The 18,785-nt window shown below is 42.9% G+C and overlaps 1 protein-coding gene across 1 annotated transcript in view; it reads left to right on the top strand.

The window, feature by feature from the left end:
• Positions 1-18,785, top strand: part of SYT17 (synaptotagmin 17) — a 962,035-nt gene that overhangs the window by 95,160 nt on the left and 848,090 nt on the right. The window contains exons 2-3 of the mRNA XM_069647133.1: positions 2,654-2,671; positions 9,624-9,772. Coding sequence (XP_069503234.1) covers positions 2,654-2,671; positions 9,624-9,772 — 167 coding nt within the window. The remainder of the gene's footprint in view (positions 1-2,653; positions 2,672-9,623; positions 9,773-18,785) is intronic.

Here is an 18,785-nt window from a genome sequence, read left to right as displayed (position 1 = left end):
GCTCTTGATCTCGATCTGGCTTCTGGACTGGGATTCCCCTACCAGCTTTCCCACCGCGGTTGATTTTGGTTCTCGCAACTTCTAAGCCATGGGTCTTTGCTTCTCTCCATGCACTAATTCTGCTCTACTGGCCCTTCTCCTAGACCCCTCCCATAGTCTAAATGCAACAAGAACTATGAATGACATTGTCTATGTCCTCCTGCCACCCTCAACTTGTGTCTATGTGTTCCCCATCCCACTCCCCTTCTTGGGGCACCATGAAAAATTCTGTGTACTTTTGGGACCATATACAACTTACCATTGGTACAAGCATTGAGAGGCAGGCTGGAGGAGCCATGTTGATGACATGTGATCCATTGTTAAAAGGGGGAATCTGTTTATGACTACATAAAGCGTAATTCTAGAGAGTTTGGAGAATGTGTCAGTGTGTGCCTGAATGCATCCGCGCCTGTGTGTCTGGTTCTTTCTGAGGGATCCTCCTGATTCCCAACAGGAAGCGATTTCAGGCACAGAAATCTGGATGGACCCAGGGTTCCTGAGCCTGCGCCCGCTTCATGTGATGACTGCATTTGGATCTTTTCTATGTATGCAAACCAGAGCTCATTAATGGCGGCTACCATGAAAAAATGATGGAGGCAATTTCAGTGGATCCTCATGGACTGCACAGGATGCCGGCGCAGTCTATAGGGATCAATCCAATCGACAGACATCAGAATTTTGATTCCCATGGATGAGCTTTACATTTCCTGCAAGATGCGGGAAACCCTGAAGTGAAAATCATTCAGAGGTTCATAGCAAGTTTCCAGCTTCATGCATGAAATTCAACAGAAGAAACATTTACCATAGGGTACTTCTGCGTCTACCTGTAGATACAGGTGAGCACATGTAGAATTGTAGGTGTTGTGTGTTTTCTCTTAGGTAATGACCTTCACTTACTGTTTCCATGCCTCCAACTCCTTTGATGCCAGCCTTGTTGATGACATTCATGGATTTTCCTCCCATGACTGCAGCTACTACGTTGGTGCTGGTGCGGTTCACTGTGATTTTATCGAAAACTGCAATATCTAAAACTTTTTTAACGAACCTTAATTACCAAAATAAATGCCCGATGTTGGATCTTTATCTGGGAGGGCGTCCGCCCCAACCCCCTCCACACCCGTTTTCATCCCTTACCCCAGTCCGTATATATATTTAATGAAAAATTCAGTGTTTTTCTGTATTTAAGGTTCGTCAAAAAAGTTATTCGATATTTCATTTTCGTCGATATCACTGGATACCGGTGCCAGGCACTCTTCTTGATGGTCTGTGAGCAGGATTATGATCTGCATTGTCAGGTCTTTCCAGGGCTTCCCGATTGCATCAAAGCTGCTGGGGTTGGGAGCCTCTCCATTAACATTGCAGCGGATGTCCTTCAAGAGTTTAGCATGGATGAAACGCAGGGTCTGGGACCTCAGACCAAAAGAGGCCTGGAGGCTCCTTTGCAGTTCCATGCACCATTCCTCAGATCTCGCCTTCATCATACTTGATCTTTCTCAGTTTGGAAGCAATGGTCCCGGGATGTGAGCAATGGAACTGTAAATAAGCATAGCAGGAAGTGACGGGCCCTGTGATTTGCCAGACGGGGTAGTTAGTCAGGAGACCATTTGTCCAGCTGCAGTGGACAGGCAAGGCAGATGCACAGCAGTAGGAACTAGATGTTCTAAAGTCTCCAACAGGGGAATTAAGTAGAAGAGGTTGGCACAGCAGTCTGGGGGAGTCCAGCCATCTTGAAAGTACTTTCCAGGTCTAGAGCAACAGTTAAGGAGCTTTGTATGATGCCAGGAAGCTCTGATAGTTGTTTCGGGAGGCTTTCAGCCTTGCCACAGATCGCTTGCAAGGAAGCAGAACCAAGTGTGAACGAATTTTGCCTTCAGGATATCCCCTCCTATCAATGCACCGCATTCAATATAGAAATGCAGTGGAAACAGTGCGTGCACAAGATCTGCAAAGTATTTCCTTTTCCAGTGGATTCTCCTCATTCATCGGGATGAGGCTGTTAGTGTGAGAACAAGGGGCCAGAGATAAGAAGGTGCTGTGGAGTTGAATCCAGGTGGATCCAGGGGGCAAGATAGTGGGCAGACTAAATGAGCCCGACAGCCCTTACCTGGCCTCTCTTTTGAGTATCTGCATAATACGTACTGTAATCTAAATGTGAATGTAGTTCCTAAAATGGACACTCGCGCACTGATGATATGATAATCTTTCTTTTTGGACAAGCGTGAGAATTAAAATATCATAGACTGGGATTTTGGGCAGCTGGATGTGGGAGCACTGATCTGACTCCGCTTGACAGTTTAATATCTTTATAATGTGAAAATGTGACTGCAAGAACATTGTGTAAGTCATCTTTAATGTTTTGTATTGTATAGTAAACACAGGAGCGTGTGTATCAGTCTGTGGGTGTGTACGTTTGTGTGTAAGGAGAACCGCAGATAAGAGCCAGTCGACTTGCACAGAACGCCATGATGAACGCCTGCTTGTAAACGTGGAGTCTATTAAAGCAAATGCTTGACAAGCACAGCTGTATATTTTGCGTTATTCGAGCCTCACTAAATTGGTTTTTATCTTTCCCTTTTATTCCCCTCTGCCCTGCCATGGATATCTAAAAGGACAGTTGGAACCAATAAATGAGGTGAGTTCATTTGATGATTCATCCCCTGACCATCAACGGCGCATTGCCCCTGTGTCGTCATCCTTATCTCTGCTCTAGATAGATACATATTGCATTACAACGCCAGAGTAAATTTGCTACACCACGTGATGTGACGCACGTTAAAAGCGAGCCACGTTAGCCAGTTTCGTGTGCGCGCTCAACACTTGAGACGGGAAGCATCTGCTCTCATACACCCGTTGGGTAGTAGAATCCATTTAGATTTTAAGAATATTAACAATCGCTATGTATCACGTACTGAATTTCAGTGGATAGTGTTTTCAGATTGTTGGGGCATTCTGGAAACTTGACTGGATTTCCAAATTCTGTTGTCTGGCCGCGAGCCCGTCGCCAGGGTGAAGCACATTTAATAATAGCTGGACGCCATTTTGGGACAAACCCCCATGTATGTGACTGTGCTATATTCCCTACCTCTGCATCTCCCTTCTCCTGCCTCGACTGGAACTCTGCCAGGTGCAGAGGGGCCATGTCCACATTGCGTTGCCAGTCCCTGTTTATGGATAACTTGACATTTTGTTAGCTGTTCTGCAAACACAAGCGCAGTGTATGCCGAGTGCACTTTAATTAAATCTGCTGTCAAAATTGCAGTAGCATGCAAATTAATGTCTGTAAGGAAATCTGTGGCCGAGATAAGAACATTTGCATCATAGTCCTAGCCTGAGACTTTCTGTGGGCTTTTTCCTACTCGTTTCCATGTAGTGATTTGAATTTCTTCTGCCTCCATCGGAGCCACTGTCAAGTGCCCAATACCTAGGCTCATGTTTGTCCCTATTATGATAATGATGTGTTATTTATATAGCGCCTTAATCCAAAACGCTTTACATTGAACATTTTTACATACAATACCACCCAACCGAAATTGGTAGTCATTTATCGACCTCGGAAGGATGAAAGGCTGAGTTGACCCTGCCACAAAATTGAATCCTGCCAAATGCAGGGTGAACCCTATTTTTGAGGGAGCATTTGTGTGTTATCCACCGGACATTTAAAACATATGTTTTGTTAACTGTCAATTGTTTGTAAAATACAGCCTAATTATGAGTTTGGATCGCATGGGATATTTACTGCATGGGGTAGACAGAAAGTGCTGCGTTGGGTAAATATGTTATTTACATCATGCCCTACTTTCCATATAGTATAACCTAAAGTAAGCAGTCCAAGATTCCTAGTTAGATGGAGGTGTTTAAAATGCCACATGTGTTTTACTGTTACCACCATATTCATATTTGCCCTTAATAAAGGTGGCTATTAAATTCAAGAAGAAGCAACATAAATAACAGCAATCATTTTAGGGGCGCATCAATTGCATACATTCCAACATTCTGTGACCAGAAATCTGTAGGAATCTCTTAAAGTTTCAAAAATAGTAATTAGCCTATTGATGACATCACAGGAAATGATGTCACATGAACTTTGACCTTACGCATCACAGGAAATGACCTCACGTGACATATGGCCTTGAAGAGATCAAAGGAAAGGACTGCCTGATGTGGCCTATTCCAGATCCTCTGACCCCCTCATTAGAAGGAAATGTACCAAATAAGTGAACTGTGAGCGCTGTGACCAGCTTCTTCCTCATTACCACATATTTCCCTCTTCAAACACACCCGCTGATTTTCACGAGAGATCACATTGTGCACATCATTTCCAACACACGTGCACAGTATGCACTCCGCTTTTGCAGTGTCCCGTTCTGCATTACAAACTAAGTTAACTGACAGGCCTCAGCCCCATCGCGTTGAATGATAGCAAAGTATAAAGTATTCACTGAACAATGCCCAGGTAGGCGGTAATCCTCTTCTGCAGGCATTGGACCCTGAGCACTTCAGGTCTAGAGTCAGAGTTGCTGACTAGTCCCATGTTCTCTAAGTCGCTTTTATGCAACGTTGACTTCTTAGTCCAAAGAACGTTGCCTGCTGAGCCCTGTAGGCCCACACCTGGGAAAGAAGGTATAGAAAATGAAAGGCTGAGCCTGCAAAACGCTGTTGATTACAAGTCGGGAGTGAAGAAAGGTCACTCTGATGGGATTGGCCCAGTTGGCAATGATGTAAAGTGCCTCGGTCCTGGTGCATTTACAGTATGCTCTGCCCTTTACTGAGCATGTTGGTGTTAATGTGCTGCCACATCTGAGTTGATAACCCACCCAGTGTCTCGGATGGTAACATCTGAAGAACGGTTTATAGTGATTGCATCGAATGCCAAAGCATTGAATGCCTTGGCATCTAAAAAAAAGCAATGGAAAAAAAACATTCAATGCATTTTTTTTTCAATTTTTTTAATGGGGGTCCCCCACTGCCCCCGTTTTTTTACCCCTTAAAACCCATTATAATTAAAATAAAACCTTTACCTTTGAAAAAAACACATTTGATGTTTTTTTTCGATGCATTTTTTTCGATGCTTTTGGCATTCAATGCTTTGTATTCGATGCAATGACTGGATACCATCTACCATAGTTTGCTTAAGTTTAGAAATTATGATTTGACCCTAGAAAGTGCTGCCTGTTAATTAAGCATTTTGCATTAAATGCAGATCATTCCGATCCATGTTCACACAACTCATTTGTGCCAATTAAATGTGTGGGATGTGTGCATTTTCTCGGATAGTTTTAGTGCTGTCCATGTTTGTGCTCTATGTTTCCTGTTATATAGGTTAGAGCAAACCAAAAAGTGATAGATGGAATGGTTTAAGCCATCACTTTTTAACTACTGAGAACCCCTACACATTTTAATCTTTAATGTGAGCAAATCTTATTCCAGCCAGACAGAGTACATGGTTGGAGTTAAAGGCCTTATGAGCTAGCCCCAAACGTTTACCACAACTCGGCTTAGAGGTGTTTCAATCATAGAGGCTAGAGGGACAGGAGTAGCGAGTATACCTCCTTTTCCCTAGGCAGACATGGCCGAGGGCAGGATATACTCTCAATCAGATTGCATTAATTGCTAAGTAAAAGCAATGTCCTAGAAAGTACACAGAAAAATGGCAGTCTTTACCAAAACACACCTGTAGGAGAAAGGCACATTTTCAGGAAAAGTCAGGACCCACTAGTGATGGGCTGTACTGGTCCATCAGCAGAGACGCGTGTATCCTGTAGGTGTGCAAATGAAAGTATGAGCAAAACATCCCCTGACTCAATGCAGGGGGACTAGGACTGGGAAGGTTTAATGGAGGCTTGTCCCTTGGAAAGTGTTGGTGAAAGACGTGCTGTTATTTGGCTGGGTAGGTTTTTTTGGATGTGGTTGGCTAAGTAAATACACAGCGAAAGGGCCCATTCGCTGGTGGAGGGGTTCAAAGCAGGGGTTGAGATCCACAGACAGAGAGGGGCAGTGAATTAAAGGTCACATGGTACATTGGCACAGAAATGGTAAATGGTTGTACAGGAAGCAAGGGTGGGTGGTCCTTTCTGTGGATGTGCCATTGAAGAATTTGATGATTTCCCTGTTTGGCATTAAGGTATATATCGAGATTGGAGAGTTCTGCGTGAGTCATCATTTGTCAGCAGGGGAAGTCAGTGAGTGCTTATATCTGTCAGGGTTATTGCTCAGTAATGTAGTGCAATGCTGATCATTCTGGTGCACCCTGATGGCTTCTGTCTGGTAGAGATACAATTCTGGTGACAACGCAATGCTGATCGAATGTTCTGAATGCAATGCTTCAGTATTTTCTAGGAATAGGAATTCAGGATCCCTCCAATTGCAACAGCTCCGGCTAGACCGTAACGACACTGTAACGATATCCGTAAGCGAATCCACAGACCTAAGACTTGGACCCAACAAGAAAAGTCCAACCCCCAAGGGGGTTCAACCTGGGGCAACACCACCCCATCCTAAAAACCTATATCTTGCCTTGATAAAGACCCCTTGAGGTCGAAACACGTGTCGGCTGACCACCACAAGACTTTGAGTCTACAATGTAATAAACATTTCACTGTAAAAAACGCATGTAGCGTGGGAATCAATTCAGATATAGGATTTTCAAATTAATGCATTGTGAGGTAACCAGGACTGTAACTCTATTCTTTTATTATATAGTATAGCATATCATTAAAAAGACTGTATACCAGATTGGCACAGTGGAAGGGGAGAATATTGAGGGACGCTCACATGTGTCCCTTTCTAACCTGGGATTGTTTTCAGGGATAGGGTCAAGGCAGGGAGAGTGCTAATGCAGCCATGTATTTGATATGTGGTCAGGAAAGCAGGAAGAGAAGATGACTTAAGGTTGCTAGCTATTGTACTTTGGCCCGGGCTATAGGGAATTTGTTAGAGCCAGCTGTTCCATGTTTTGCTTGTATGTTCGTACGCATGTGATTTGTAAGGCACATAATTAGCTGGCAAACAATGAAGTGCTGTTCACAGGAGATACACCCGGTGGGCTACAAACAGGGTAGCAGAACATCTGGGATGGGTGGAGTAGCAGGGGTAGAGGGGACCTTTGGAGGGGGAGGATTAGGATTCAGTGGGTTGATCATCATTAGGCTAGCTGTTCATTGAAGCGTTGGGTCTTCAAGCCCTTCCCAAAGTTTTTACAATGGAGAGAAACAGTCTTATCTCCATTGCTAACTTGTTCCAGAGACAGGGTGCAACCCTGGAAAAGGCCAGTTTCCTGTTTCTTTCCCCTCTAGCAGTTTTTTGTTTTCAATCTGGTGATGGTTTGGCTTCTGGTGGTGCACTGGTCTTTGGAGATGGTCAGCTTCTTCGCCTCACTTGAACATGATGCATAAATGAAAGGGTAGCCAGCGCAGCTCCTTGAAGATCTTGGTGATGCAGTCACATTTTGTCAGCCCTCTAATGACTAATCTAGATGGCTTTCAGAAGAGCTAGGATGACATCTGGGACTCCCACAACTGGGGCATTGGCTCCATCCAGGTGGGAGAGGACCAGGTCTTGGGACAACTGTTCCAAAATCTGTGGTAGGAATATAAGGCTTTGTGAAGGTGCACAAGCTGGTACAATGTGACCTGGATGTTTTTGGTGATGTGTGCTTTGACTGAGAGGTCTACATTGACAGTAAAGCCAAGAGATTGTGCACTGGGGGAGGGCCGAGACCTTATTCCATCAAACCTCATGCCAGTTTGCCAATTCTGGATGTGGGAATGCTTTGTTGGGGTTTTCTATGAGAAGTAATTCGGTATTTGTTGGGTTGAGCTTCAGGTAGTAGCATAATCTCCAGGCTTCGATGAGGGACAGATATCGATGAATCGATGGATGTTATGGATGCAATTGATCTTTATGTAATGCTGCACCTCATGTGTGTATTATGGACCTTTACATCAGTGTTTGTGAGGAGCACCCCAGAGTGATGATGTAGAAGTTGAAGATGACGGGGGAGAAGGTGTAGGCTAGCGAAACTCTGCAGGTTACTGTGGAGTGCTAGGAATTGTGGGCACCTCTCTGGAAGCGTTGGTGTCTGTTTTAAAGGTAGGAGGTGAACCCCTGCAGGACTGTTGCATCGAAGCCCATCAGTATGGTAAGGAAGTCAAGGAGGGTTTCAAGGTCAACAGTATTGAAGGTGACAGAGATAACAAGAAAGATGACCAGCAGGGGTCCTGTTTGTCCAGAATGCCTAGAACCTCTTCGACAACTTGTATGATGGTGGTCTCTGTGCTGCATTGTAGTCAGAAACTGGATTAGTAGGTAGTCCTTCAATAGATTGTGCTGATTGGTCCTTTTGTGCAACTAGATTGAGACGGTCTGCTCGTTTAACTTGTTGAATAATGATGGATGAATGATGCGAGTATAATTGGCCAGGTGTGGGGTTCTTCATAATGGGCAGAATCTGCTCCATTTTCATTGCCTTGTTAGAGGGATGCATTAATGATATGAAGAAGTGTTGTGAGTGCTTCACCTGCAATGAGCTTTCTTTGAGTTGTCATGGAATAGATTGATGGATGATTTGCTGATGGTTCATTTGGAGGTGAATGTTTTCATTCAGATAACAGACCTGGGTATCATAAAATAATCAAAGATGATTTGGGTAATCTGCAGATTTGCAATTAGAGTAAAATCATCTGCTTGGCAGAAGAGTCTGGAGAGGGGCCACGAAACATGAGGTGGTCAACCAAGGAAGGAAGACAAACAGTAAACCGTAACGAGATCATAAAGTTTTGCATGGTTGCAAGAATTGTATTGGTGAAGCATGAAGATGTACTTATTAACATTCCCGGCAAGATGGACACCCTCAGGCACAGATGAAGTTAATGAAGGTTATTACGTGATTTCTGAAGGAAGTTTCCACCTCAGGGGGCGAGGGAGATACAAGAACAGTTGCTGAGAAGGGGTCCACTGGGTGCTGACAGATATCCAGAACCTGGGTTTTCTAGTGGACAGTTTAGGTTTCCTTCATGGTTATGTTGTTGCAGTTATCTTACACAGGTAGAACTCAGGATCTAACAGTCACACGAACAGGTCCATGGACGTTGAGAGGTAAACGTGAAGAGGCGAGGAAAGACACATGAGAGGACATTCGTTAAGCACATATGTGATAAGCAAAGCAGGCTGGACCAACAGGTCAGGGAGCTGTGGATGGCACAGAACCAAGCAATATTTTGATGGGGCATCTAAAATATTATCACTATTAGAAGTCTAAATGTACATGTTTGGTGTGTAAGTCATATAGATTAAAGCGTAAAATAAAGTACTATTTGTCAAAATATCAAATGAGTGTCTGTAGGCCTTTTACACCGACCTACCCAAAGGATGTTAGGAACTTGTCTAGAGATCATACTCAATAGATTTTCAGTAAGCAAGTACAACGAGATAAATTGGCTTTGTATAGTTCTAAAGCCTGTACATGGCATCCAAGTGCCGAGAACCAAATGTCAGCTCTTTCACCAAAAGGCCAAGAATTGTTGCTATGTAGCCACCTTGCATTGTTATGTGAGTAATGCATCTTGCTTCTGTTTCCCATGATTCAGGGCCTTCTCTCTAAGATCTCAGACATTATACTGTGCAGATGGACCTGTAGGAACTGTTGCCAGAAATGCTACGAGTGCAGCTGCTGCCAGTCTAGTGAAGATGAAGTGGAGATCCTGGGGCCCTTTCCAGCCCAGACCCCACCATGGCTGTAAGTGTAGATTTGTATTTCAGGAAACCTTTGCTCCAGTAATTCATGTGTGCATGCGAAATAATTTCAGGATCACTCGCGTGTATTGGCGCACACCACCATCTATATTAAGAGTGCATGCTTCCTTCTCAAAATTTAATTATCAACATGAATGCTATACAAGTGGATACGTGCACAAAATGTAACTCGAATAGTAAATTATATGATCTTAATTTCTGTTGGAAAACATCCCACTTATCAAAACATGCTAGGATGTCAATTGGATCTTTTTTGTTGTAACCTTCTTTTCCTATCAACACACACACTTTAGTAAAGATGACAACAGCCTTCTTCAAAGAATCCACAATCAATAAGCGATAATTAACTATGCCTACTGGGGACATCGCTCGGGGAGAGTGGAGCTACCACACAATGGATCAAAGAAGTATGGCATTCACTAATTGCCATCAGCAAACCTATTCCTCCCAACTTTAAAATGTCTGAATATTGACCCAATCAAAACTCCTCAAACTTTATTCAAGGTTCAGGCAATATATTTGAAGCATGTCTAAACTCATGTGTATCTAAAATACGCGCTTCTGAGGTTATTGATCAGTCCAGGGCGTTAAAGGAGGCAGGATGGTTGGGGTAGGGGTACTGCATAGATATTGCATTACAATAGAACTCTTTGTTTACAATTAGAGTAGATCAAATAGATTTAGAATTTGAATTCTGAGTAGGTTCTTCTTCCATTGTTATGTGTCCCTTTCACTCTCTCTCTCTCTCTCTCTCTCTCTCTCTCACACACACACACACATGCACACGCACACACATACACACAAACACACACATTCTTGATGGTATTTTGAGGAATAAAAAAAATATCGCAGTCACTGTTACTACCTTCAGTGGTATACAGGACACACATGATTTTGATTGGATAAGAGAGCAATAATTTACAGTGATTGGCAAGGGATTTTTAATTATGTGGTAACAAGAAAATTCATATGACTGTCTTGAGTGTCATACACCCAGGTGCTTGGTTTTGATGAGGAACCAGGAAAAGATAGCCACTGGCTTGTGTGTGATCTATTCAGGTGATATTTGATGAAAGAAAAGAGCATCACTAGTGATTCCACCTTCGATTTGGGGTTTTGGGGTTTCCGTAATGCTATTCTTATTTTTGTACTTGGGCAAAGGAAATTATCTAATTATTTATCGATGATTTTGAAGAAGGGGTCGATCCTTCTTTCTGGAAGCATCCTTAACATTTAGTTAATGTCTCCCATGATAGACTTTTCAAAATCTTCAGATCGGCATCAACACAAAAAAAGTTTAAGCCACCACTTTTGCGATCTCCTCAACTAATGCATTTGTTTTTGCTAATGCCTCTGGCTTCGATCAGCTCATCTTCAAGGGCCAAGCCTGGATATGTCAGTGGTTCTTGTGCCTGTTTTAGCCCTGAATTGTTCATCATTTCTTTAGTACAATACATTCAGTTGTTTTTGCTGATTTCATAGTGTTGAGTGTAGATTATGATACAGCAAAGTAGGGTTTGATAGTTTCCAAGAGTGATATATTAATAATCTTGTTTAATCTATTAGCAAATATTTTTGCAAATATCTTGCAATCTAAGCTTAAAAGTGAGATAGGAGTTGCATATCTTCATCTGGTTTTGGGAGTACTACGATTGGGACTTTTGATGTAAAACCTCATATTTGCCGTTCTTTAAAAAGAATGGAAATGGAAGAGATGTGAGTCAATAGTTTAGAGGAATGTTTTTTAAAAACGTGCGGTACATTTGCCAGGACATGCAGCTTTCCAACGTTTGAGCAATTTGTTGGCTTTAACTATCTTGAGTTTAGTAAATGGGCTAATCAGTGCTTCTCAGTCAGAATTTCTGATTCGCTACAGGTCATTTTTCTTAGGAGCACGTCAATTTAATTATTGCCTTACTTTTCCTTAATGGAGGAAATACTGTAGTGAGATTTCTTATGTCTTAAGAAATTGACGAGAAGTCAACCACTTTTATTAGCTGAGCAAAGTCAGCTGCTGTAGTTTGAACCCAAGTCCTGCACGTTTACTAAAGAGTGAATTGTAATTTGACTTTAAGTTTGTTAACTGCTGAGTGGTATTGTTATCCTTACAAATTATATGTGAGCTTATGAGGATTTTAGGGCTTTTTTCTATTTCTATTCCTATTTCTGTCTTGAAAAGTTTGTTTTAATGAGTTATGATGTTGTTTATTGTTGTCTTTAACCAATGTTTCATTGCATCCGGAGGTAAGTCGATCGTGATGTTATCCTTAGCGTTGTGAACACAAAAATAATAACTGATTCTGCCTCAAATATTATGCCATTTAGGCACTGCATTTTCTGTCTCTTTTCGAAGTACAGATGTATCGAAGGTCATTGAAATGCATGCATGGGCAAATATGCAAATTGTTGAAATTGTGGTATCTTTAACATGGCTGAGATGTTGCTGACTAATCAGTAGTTAATCAATTATTGAGTTATGTTGGTGGGAGGGAGGAGGAAGTAGGTACATTCCTGTGTAACTGAATGATATATTGTGCAAATATCCTTAGTGCCTAAATTATGACACATGGCGGAAATAGTCTTGTGGGGTCTAAGGATCCTAAATCATGTTTGTGATTATCTGTCTCAATTGGGATCCATGGAGAGATCAAAGTCTCCCCCAATCAAGTGCTGAGTATAAATCCAAGACATTATTTTCATTTTCCAGAATGTTGGAGCATCTTGGGTAGGAGACCAAAGTATACATGACATGCTATTCGCTGAAGGCTGAACTAGAATCCAGTGAACCACCCTATCTGCCATCAAAAACTGTACTTTAATATTAGCTTCCGAGATTTGATCGTAAGAACACCATTGTGTCTCTGTTTATAGTTAAAATACAGTGCCTCATCAACCATTCCATTCACAGATTTTTGTTCATTTTTGTTTCGTGTAGGAGAATTATTTCACCTTTATGTCTGGCACAGCAATCCAGGATGTTCAAATATTTAAGTGGTTGTTTCCTCCCTTTACATAAAGGAATAACATCTACATGTCAGACATTATTCAAGCTGATCTGATAAATCATGGACTAGAGGAGTATGATCCCCCTTTAACATTAATTATTTTATTTGTTGTTATCTATGAAACCGGGAACTCAAAATTGCCCATTGACTGTTTAGGTCACATGGAAGAACCTCAGAGCGATTGTTGAATGTATTATGATAGCATAAGGTATTAAGGTGTCAGGATAAGTGTTGCCTAATGTGAGGGATGGAATTAACACCACCAACCTCACTTCAGTGTCCTGTGCTAAATCACAGAGTGTAAAAGAAAAGAAAGAAGCTGAGAAGTAACAAAATAAGTTCCAAGTAGTACAGTAGCAGAGAAAAAGGAAGAAAGAAGCTACAAATATATCCTTGTATAGTAATCCCCAACATTATCCCCCACACCCACTCCTGAAGATGAGGCAATATAAGCACAGTGATTTAGAGTGATAAGCAGCTCTCTATCTCCACACATATACCTATTTAATGTAATGTAAGAACAACAGTAGAAATTGTATACCCTGGCTAGTATATAAAAGCAAGTGGAGTCCTTGCAACTGGTTCATGTAAAAAACATCAAGTGGTGTGTCATAAACATTACATCTTTGAAGCAGAATATAGTATGTGTATTGCAAGAAAATAGTTGTTGAAATAATGCTAGGGATATAACATAACATAACCAACAAGACACAATACAAAAGGCAGAATTGTGCTTATTTAGGGAATTAAGGGAGCAGGGGTTGTTAACTGGAGCATACTATTGGACTGATTAGATGTGGATAGTTCAGAAGATAAATACTTGGGTTTACTTGCCTCTATGTGTATAAGCCTGTGAAGTGAGTTAGCCTCCCAGAAGAGGGTGATTATAAGTGACGCATACATGCTCCTCAGAGAGAATTTGAATATGAACATATTTACAATGTTGAGATAAACTAATTGTGAGGATATGATGGAAGAGGTGCACCCGTTTGCCTTTGGGCCTAAGGCGCGTTATAATTACTGAAACAGAAATATTCAAACATAAACATGTGGAACATAAACATGTGGATGGTAATGTATGAGCATATGAGTAATCAATGAGCATACCGTAGCACATGCAGTACAAATTGTAAGACAGTGGGCTTCATTACGACCGTGGCGGCCACGGTATGAACGGTGCCGGTAAGGGACCGGCCCGTTCATAACAGTCCGCCACATTACGAGTTCTGCAGCGTGTCCCGCTCTGTACGCCTGGCCAGAACAGACGTGCAGAGCGGGACCCCCTAGCAGTACAGGATGCTAACAACAGGCCTGTCATTAACTGGCCCGTTGTAAGCATCCTCCCCATTCCCATTGAGCCCTATGTGGCTCAAATGGGAATGGGGACATACCGGTTCTGGGTCCCACAAAAGGGAATTACCGGGCTCTCCAAGGTTGGGATGGCACGGTAAGTACCCTTTTGCGGGACCCGGACCCGAGTTTGGGGGTAGCCATGCCGCTAAAAACGGCATGGCTACCTCCAAACTCGTAATTAGGCCCAGTGTGTGCTACGGTAATGAAGTGCACATATGCAGTGACCTATCATTTCAAGTACAATGTTGAAACAACAACATTTAAACAGCAAAGGGAACCAGAACTCTTGAGGCCTCAATATCATTACCAAAAACGTTCCTCTAAGTAATCCCAGCCACCCCAAGGTAAAGGACAGCGTCTTGACTTTGGTGTTACACAGGGCCAGAAAAGATCCAGAAATCAGAGGCTCTAAGATTTTAGGATTCTTATGTATTCATTGGACAAGATCTCAGGTTACTATTTCTTCAGTTTTTATGAAATTTCAGATTTTATTTCAGACCTTCTGGCTCTTAAAAGTTGTGGAGTTTCCTTGGTTTTTGATTGCCAAACTGAACAGGCCTATGAAGCATAACAGATGCCCGGAGCGTATAGCTGAGGTCAAAATGACAGTAATTATTTCCTTATTTTCACCGTCTCCTTCGTGATAATAGATATGTTAAGCCAGATAATTGGCAAAGGTTTTGTTGCATCCTGCAAGATTGTGTGGGTGTGTTGTTGCCTTAAGGTCCTGAAAATGATTGGGCTCTGGAGGTTTGCATTTGCAGCATGCCTGAAGGCACTCTTATGCACCCTATCAGTTCCAAAGTCTCTTTTCGCTACTTTCAAGCTCAGTGTTTTCGGTAAACATTCTTCCAGACATTCTTCACATAATATTTTTGTGTCCTCGCTTTTCTTTTGCTACATTGAACATTTCATAGATTCCATCGCTAATTTCTGTTTACTTGTAAGTGATTTGTTTTGACATATTTCTGGGTCTTTTCTTAGAAGATCCCTATGTATCTTCAGCTTTCTTTGGTGTATCTTCTAATTTAATAACTCTAGCATCTGTCTCAGTGATTCTTAGATTCAGGTATTTTCGATTCAGGTGAGTTGAAGGTGGATAAGATCTGTATTGTTCTTTTGGTAGACTGGATACATTTGCATACATAGTCTGTCAACTTCATTACAAACTCTAACCTTAGAGCAGTCTCCAGCCCTGTTTGTCTTTTATAGCTAAGCAGGGAATCAGAGTTTCGGTTTTGGCATGTTTTACTCCTGATTGTTTAACTTCCTTGGGTTGTGGTTCCATATTTTTTTCTACTGCAGTACAGTCATGTTTTTGTCTTTTCACTTAATGTGAATCAAGACACAGCCTGATCAGTGTGCTGAATTGATAGGTTGGTGGGGTGGTTTATTTGACTATGTGCAGCCTGTGATGAACACAATCAGCACTTCATGCTAGCTCAATAGAATGCCTGAAGAAGTAATTCATTAGATCATCAAAGGTCCAGCCAGGTATTTGAGAGGAGTTACTTGTTGCTGTCATGTTGTCCGATTTTGATCTAATTACACTTTGATTACACCCCAATTAATGATTACTCTGATAACTCTAAATCAATTATTCCGATTTAGCACTGATTCACTGGCTCCCAGTTGCTGCACAGATTAAATTCAAATCCCTCAGCATCATCCATAAGGCTGTCTGGGGCCGGGGACCACGCTATATACTCTCACCCTAGACCTCTACATTCCCCTGGTACCAACTCTCTCTGTGTGTGAAGCCTTTCGCTAAACAGACGCCCGGAGGCCGATCTCTTTCCTCAGCTGGATCCCTCTTATAGAACAGCCTCCCTCTTCCCCTTCGTCTTGAGCCGGAGCTCCTCAAATTCCAGATGCTCCTCAAGACTTTCCTTTTCACCTCCCCCTTCCCTTCTTCCCATCTCTGCTAATCTCACAGTCGCTGTGATTGGTGACCAGGACCCTTAGGTGTCCTTCGGGGGCCCTGGCCTCACACACCCAATCGCATCAGCCTCTGCCTACACACAGCACTTGTCTTAGCTCCCACTGTAAACCTGCACTCACCTACTTATTGCAGCTCAATGCTCCCTAACATTCACTACACTGAGTACTTACCTCTGCTGCTCAGCCACGAGCACAGGCACTCCAGCACTTACCCTCCACTCCCTCCTCCCTCTTCTCACTCTGCACTTGCACGCTCTGAATGCTCATGAGGCCTAGTAGGTTCGCCTTTATCCTCCAGTGTATGCATTGTTTTCATTCACATGTTCCCTCTCTGTTGCACTCTGGGCGCTTCGAAGCACAATTCACTTGTTGTATAAGCGCCTAACAAATGCACAATAAATACATACAAATAAATAAATGACTCTGATGAAACTCCTAGTGCTTTCAAATGTGTTAGAAACCTGGTGCCTCCGTGACTTTTGTCTGTCAAAACGAGCATACATCAGAGAAAGAAAAACACTGGTTAGAGAAGTGTGAACTGATCCTCGATCTTCAGTATAGCCACTCTGAATCCCTGTTTCCCCTTCGGCAGTACTACGCAGTGCTTTGTCTTCTTTGCTGTCCTTTATCACATTTCGTTCCTTCCAGTCTCTGCACTAACCAAATGTGTGCATGCTTCCTATCAGTGCCTAATCTGATCTCTCCCATAGCTCTCAACTCACACGCTTTTGGCGGGTGTCACCCGCCTTGTAAACAGCTGACTCACCCGCCAAGCCTCCTGCACGCCCATTCATTTCAATGGGCGTCTCACCCACCAAAAACAAAATCGGGTGATTTCACCTGCCTTTTCGGCACAAATGGTTGAGAGCTATGTCTCTCCCCAATTCCTCCAATGTCAGTGTTTAATTGTCCTGTTTTAATTTGCAGTTGTTGCAGGATTCCTGATGAAATAAACATAGGGAGGTTTCTTTGGGTTCGGGGAAGGTGGGGGGGGGCACCTCAGATCAGCAGTGGGTGGAGGAAGAAATCCAGAGTATTTTGGTAGCAGGCCCAGCAGCTCGGGGAGTGTATATGTTGGCAGGCGTACTGCCACACAGAGAGAACAACAGTGTACATTCAGTCTTACTTTTCAATGATGCGATGCCACAGTGGGGAGGGGTTTTGATCCTCGCCAAACCCCTATCCGCCTCTCTCATCCCAGAGACTAACAGCGTCCCTAGGGGATCAGGGGTCGAGAATAGCAGTGCTCCCAAAATGGCACCAGCAGCGGGATAAACATCCGGGAAGAGACTGTAATCCCCTCCCTCAGAACCGAGCAGTAGGTGCACCTGCATCGGGGGCCCCCAAGGTTGCAGGCGATCAATCTTCACACAGTTCCCTGTTTGAATGGATCAGTGACGGCTTGGATGGGGAATCCTCCTACAAGGCTGCCATCTTCACCTACCTCTAACGCACTCTGCCAAAATGCAAGTATTCATTAAAGCACAGATATGATAAGGTGTATGCAGCTTTATTGGCAGCAGAAATAATTCAGGTGATATTGAAGAAAGAGAGTGATTGGGAGGAGAGGATATAGATTGTATGTTGGCAGCGAGAGATGGGGGACAGGCGAGACAGAAAAAGGGAGGCAGTGTCAGAGCGAGAGAGGTAGAGAGACAGAGACAGTGAAAGACAAGAGAGCATGGGACAAATAAGGTGAATGATGGAGAATGGGAGAGACAGAAGGAGAACAGGTGCTGCAGGATCAAGGTCCCCAAATGTCTGTTTCATGGAGACATCACATATCCAGGCTTAGATTTTTCTTTTATAAATCACTGTTATCTGGTGTGTTACTCCCATTGGTTGTGAAATCAAGATCAGAAATCTCAGAGTGCACTTTTTGCTAAAAATAGAAGGTCGATGTGGATGATATTGAATTATCTGAATATAATGAAGCAATGCACAATACATTCCTACTTCAACAATTAAAAAAGTAATATGCCATATATCACAATATATGCTAAAATCCTGATACTATTTCCCTGTCCATGTCACCTGATGTAATTAGCGAGTCAAGGGTCCATCAAAGAAAAGAGGGTGCAGCGCTACATAATCCGTTATTGAAAGTCAACTCAATTAAATGTCCCTCCCATATATCTACTTCGGAACCTCCATGATTCACGGGCATAGTTCGGATGAGCACATGCCACTGATCTAATACCACTGGTCCTCAAGCATCACGTCAGCCAATTCTTTCGAGAAGGACCCTGCAGCCAATCAGCGTGCTCATATTACGGGCTGAATCTCATGCTCCAAGTCCACATTCTTAGCATGCTGAGAGCTACTCACACCCCCTACCACCTTCTCCCAATTCCCCATCAATCTTGTCACTGCCTCTGCCCACCCCCACCAACTTACCTGATTTTTATTCCGAGCCATTACCGCCGAAGCTGCTCCTAAACAACTCCTTGGCCTCCATTGAAATAGAAGAGTGGCTCACCATGCAACACTGCTTTCCATTTCCATGGTGGCATTCTTAGGTTACTATTTGATTTGTTTGAAAGAATTGGTCAGGCCTGTTCATTCAAAGAAATGCTTTGCTGCTCAGCACCCTGGGTTAGAAATCCGGGATGCCAATAGCAAAAATGACCCAGTTTCTTCCCTTACGGGTTGCACCGGCCGGTGCCCGGTGTGAAGGTCCTCGTTTCGTTTAACCCT

This window comes from Ambystoma mexicanum, chromosome 2q, assembly GCF_040938575.1.
Source record: "Ambystoma mexicanum isolate Mex_15411 chromosome 2q, UKY_AmexF1_1, whole genome shotgun sequence".
Taxonomy (NCBI): Eukaryota; Metazoa; Chordata; class Amphibia; order Caudata; family Ambystomatidae; genus Ambystoma; species Ambystoma mexicanum.
Note: the sequence above shows the minus strand (reverse complement) of the source record. Positions and strands in the feature narration are given on the sequence as shown.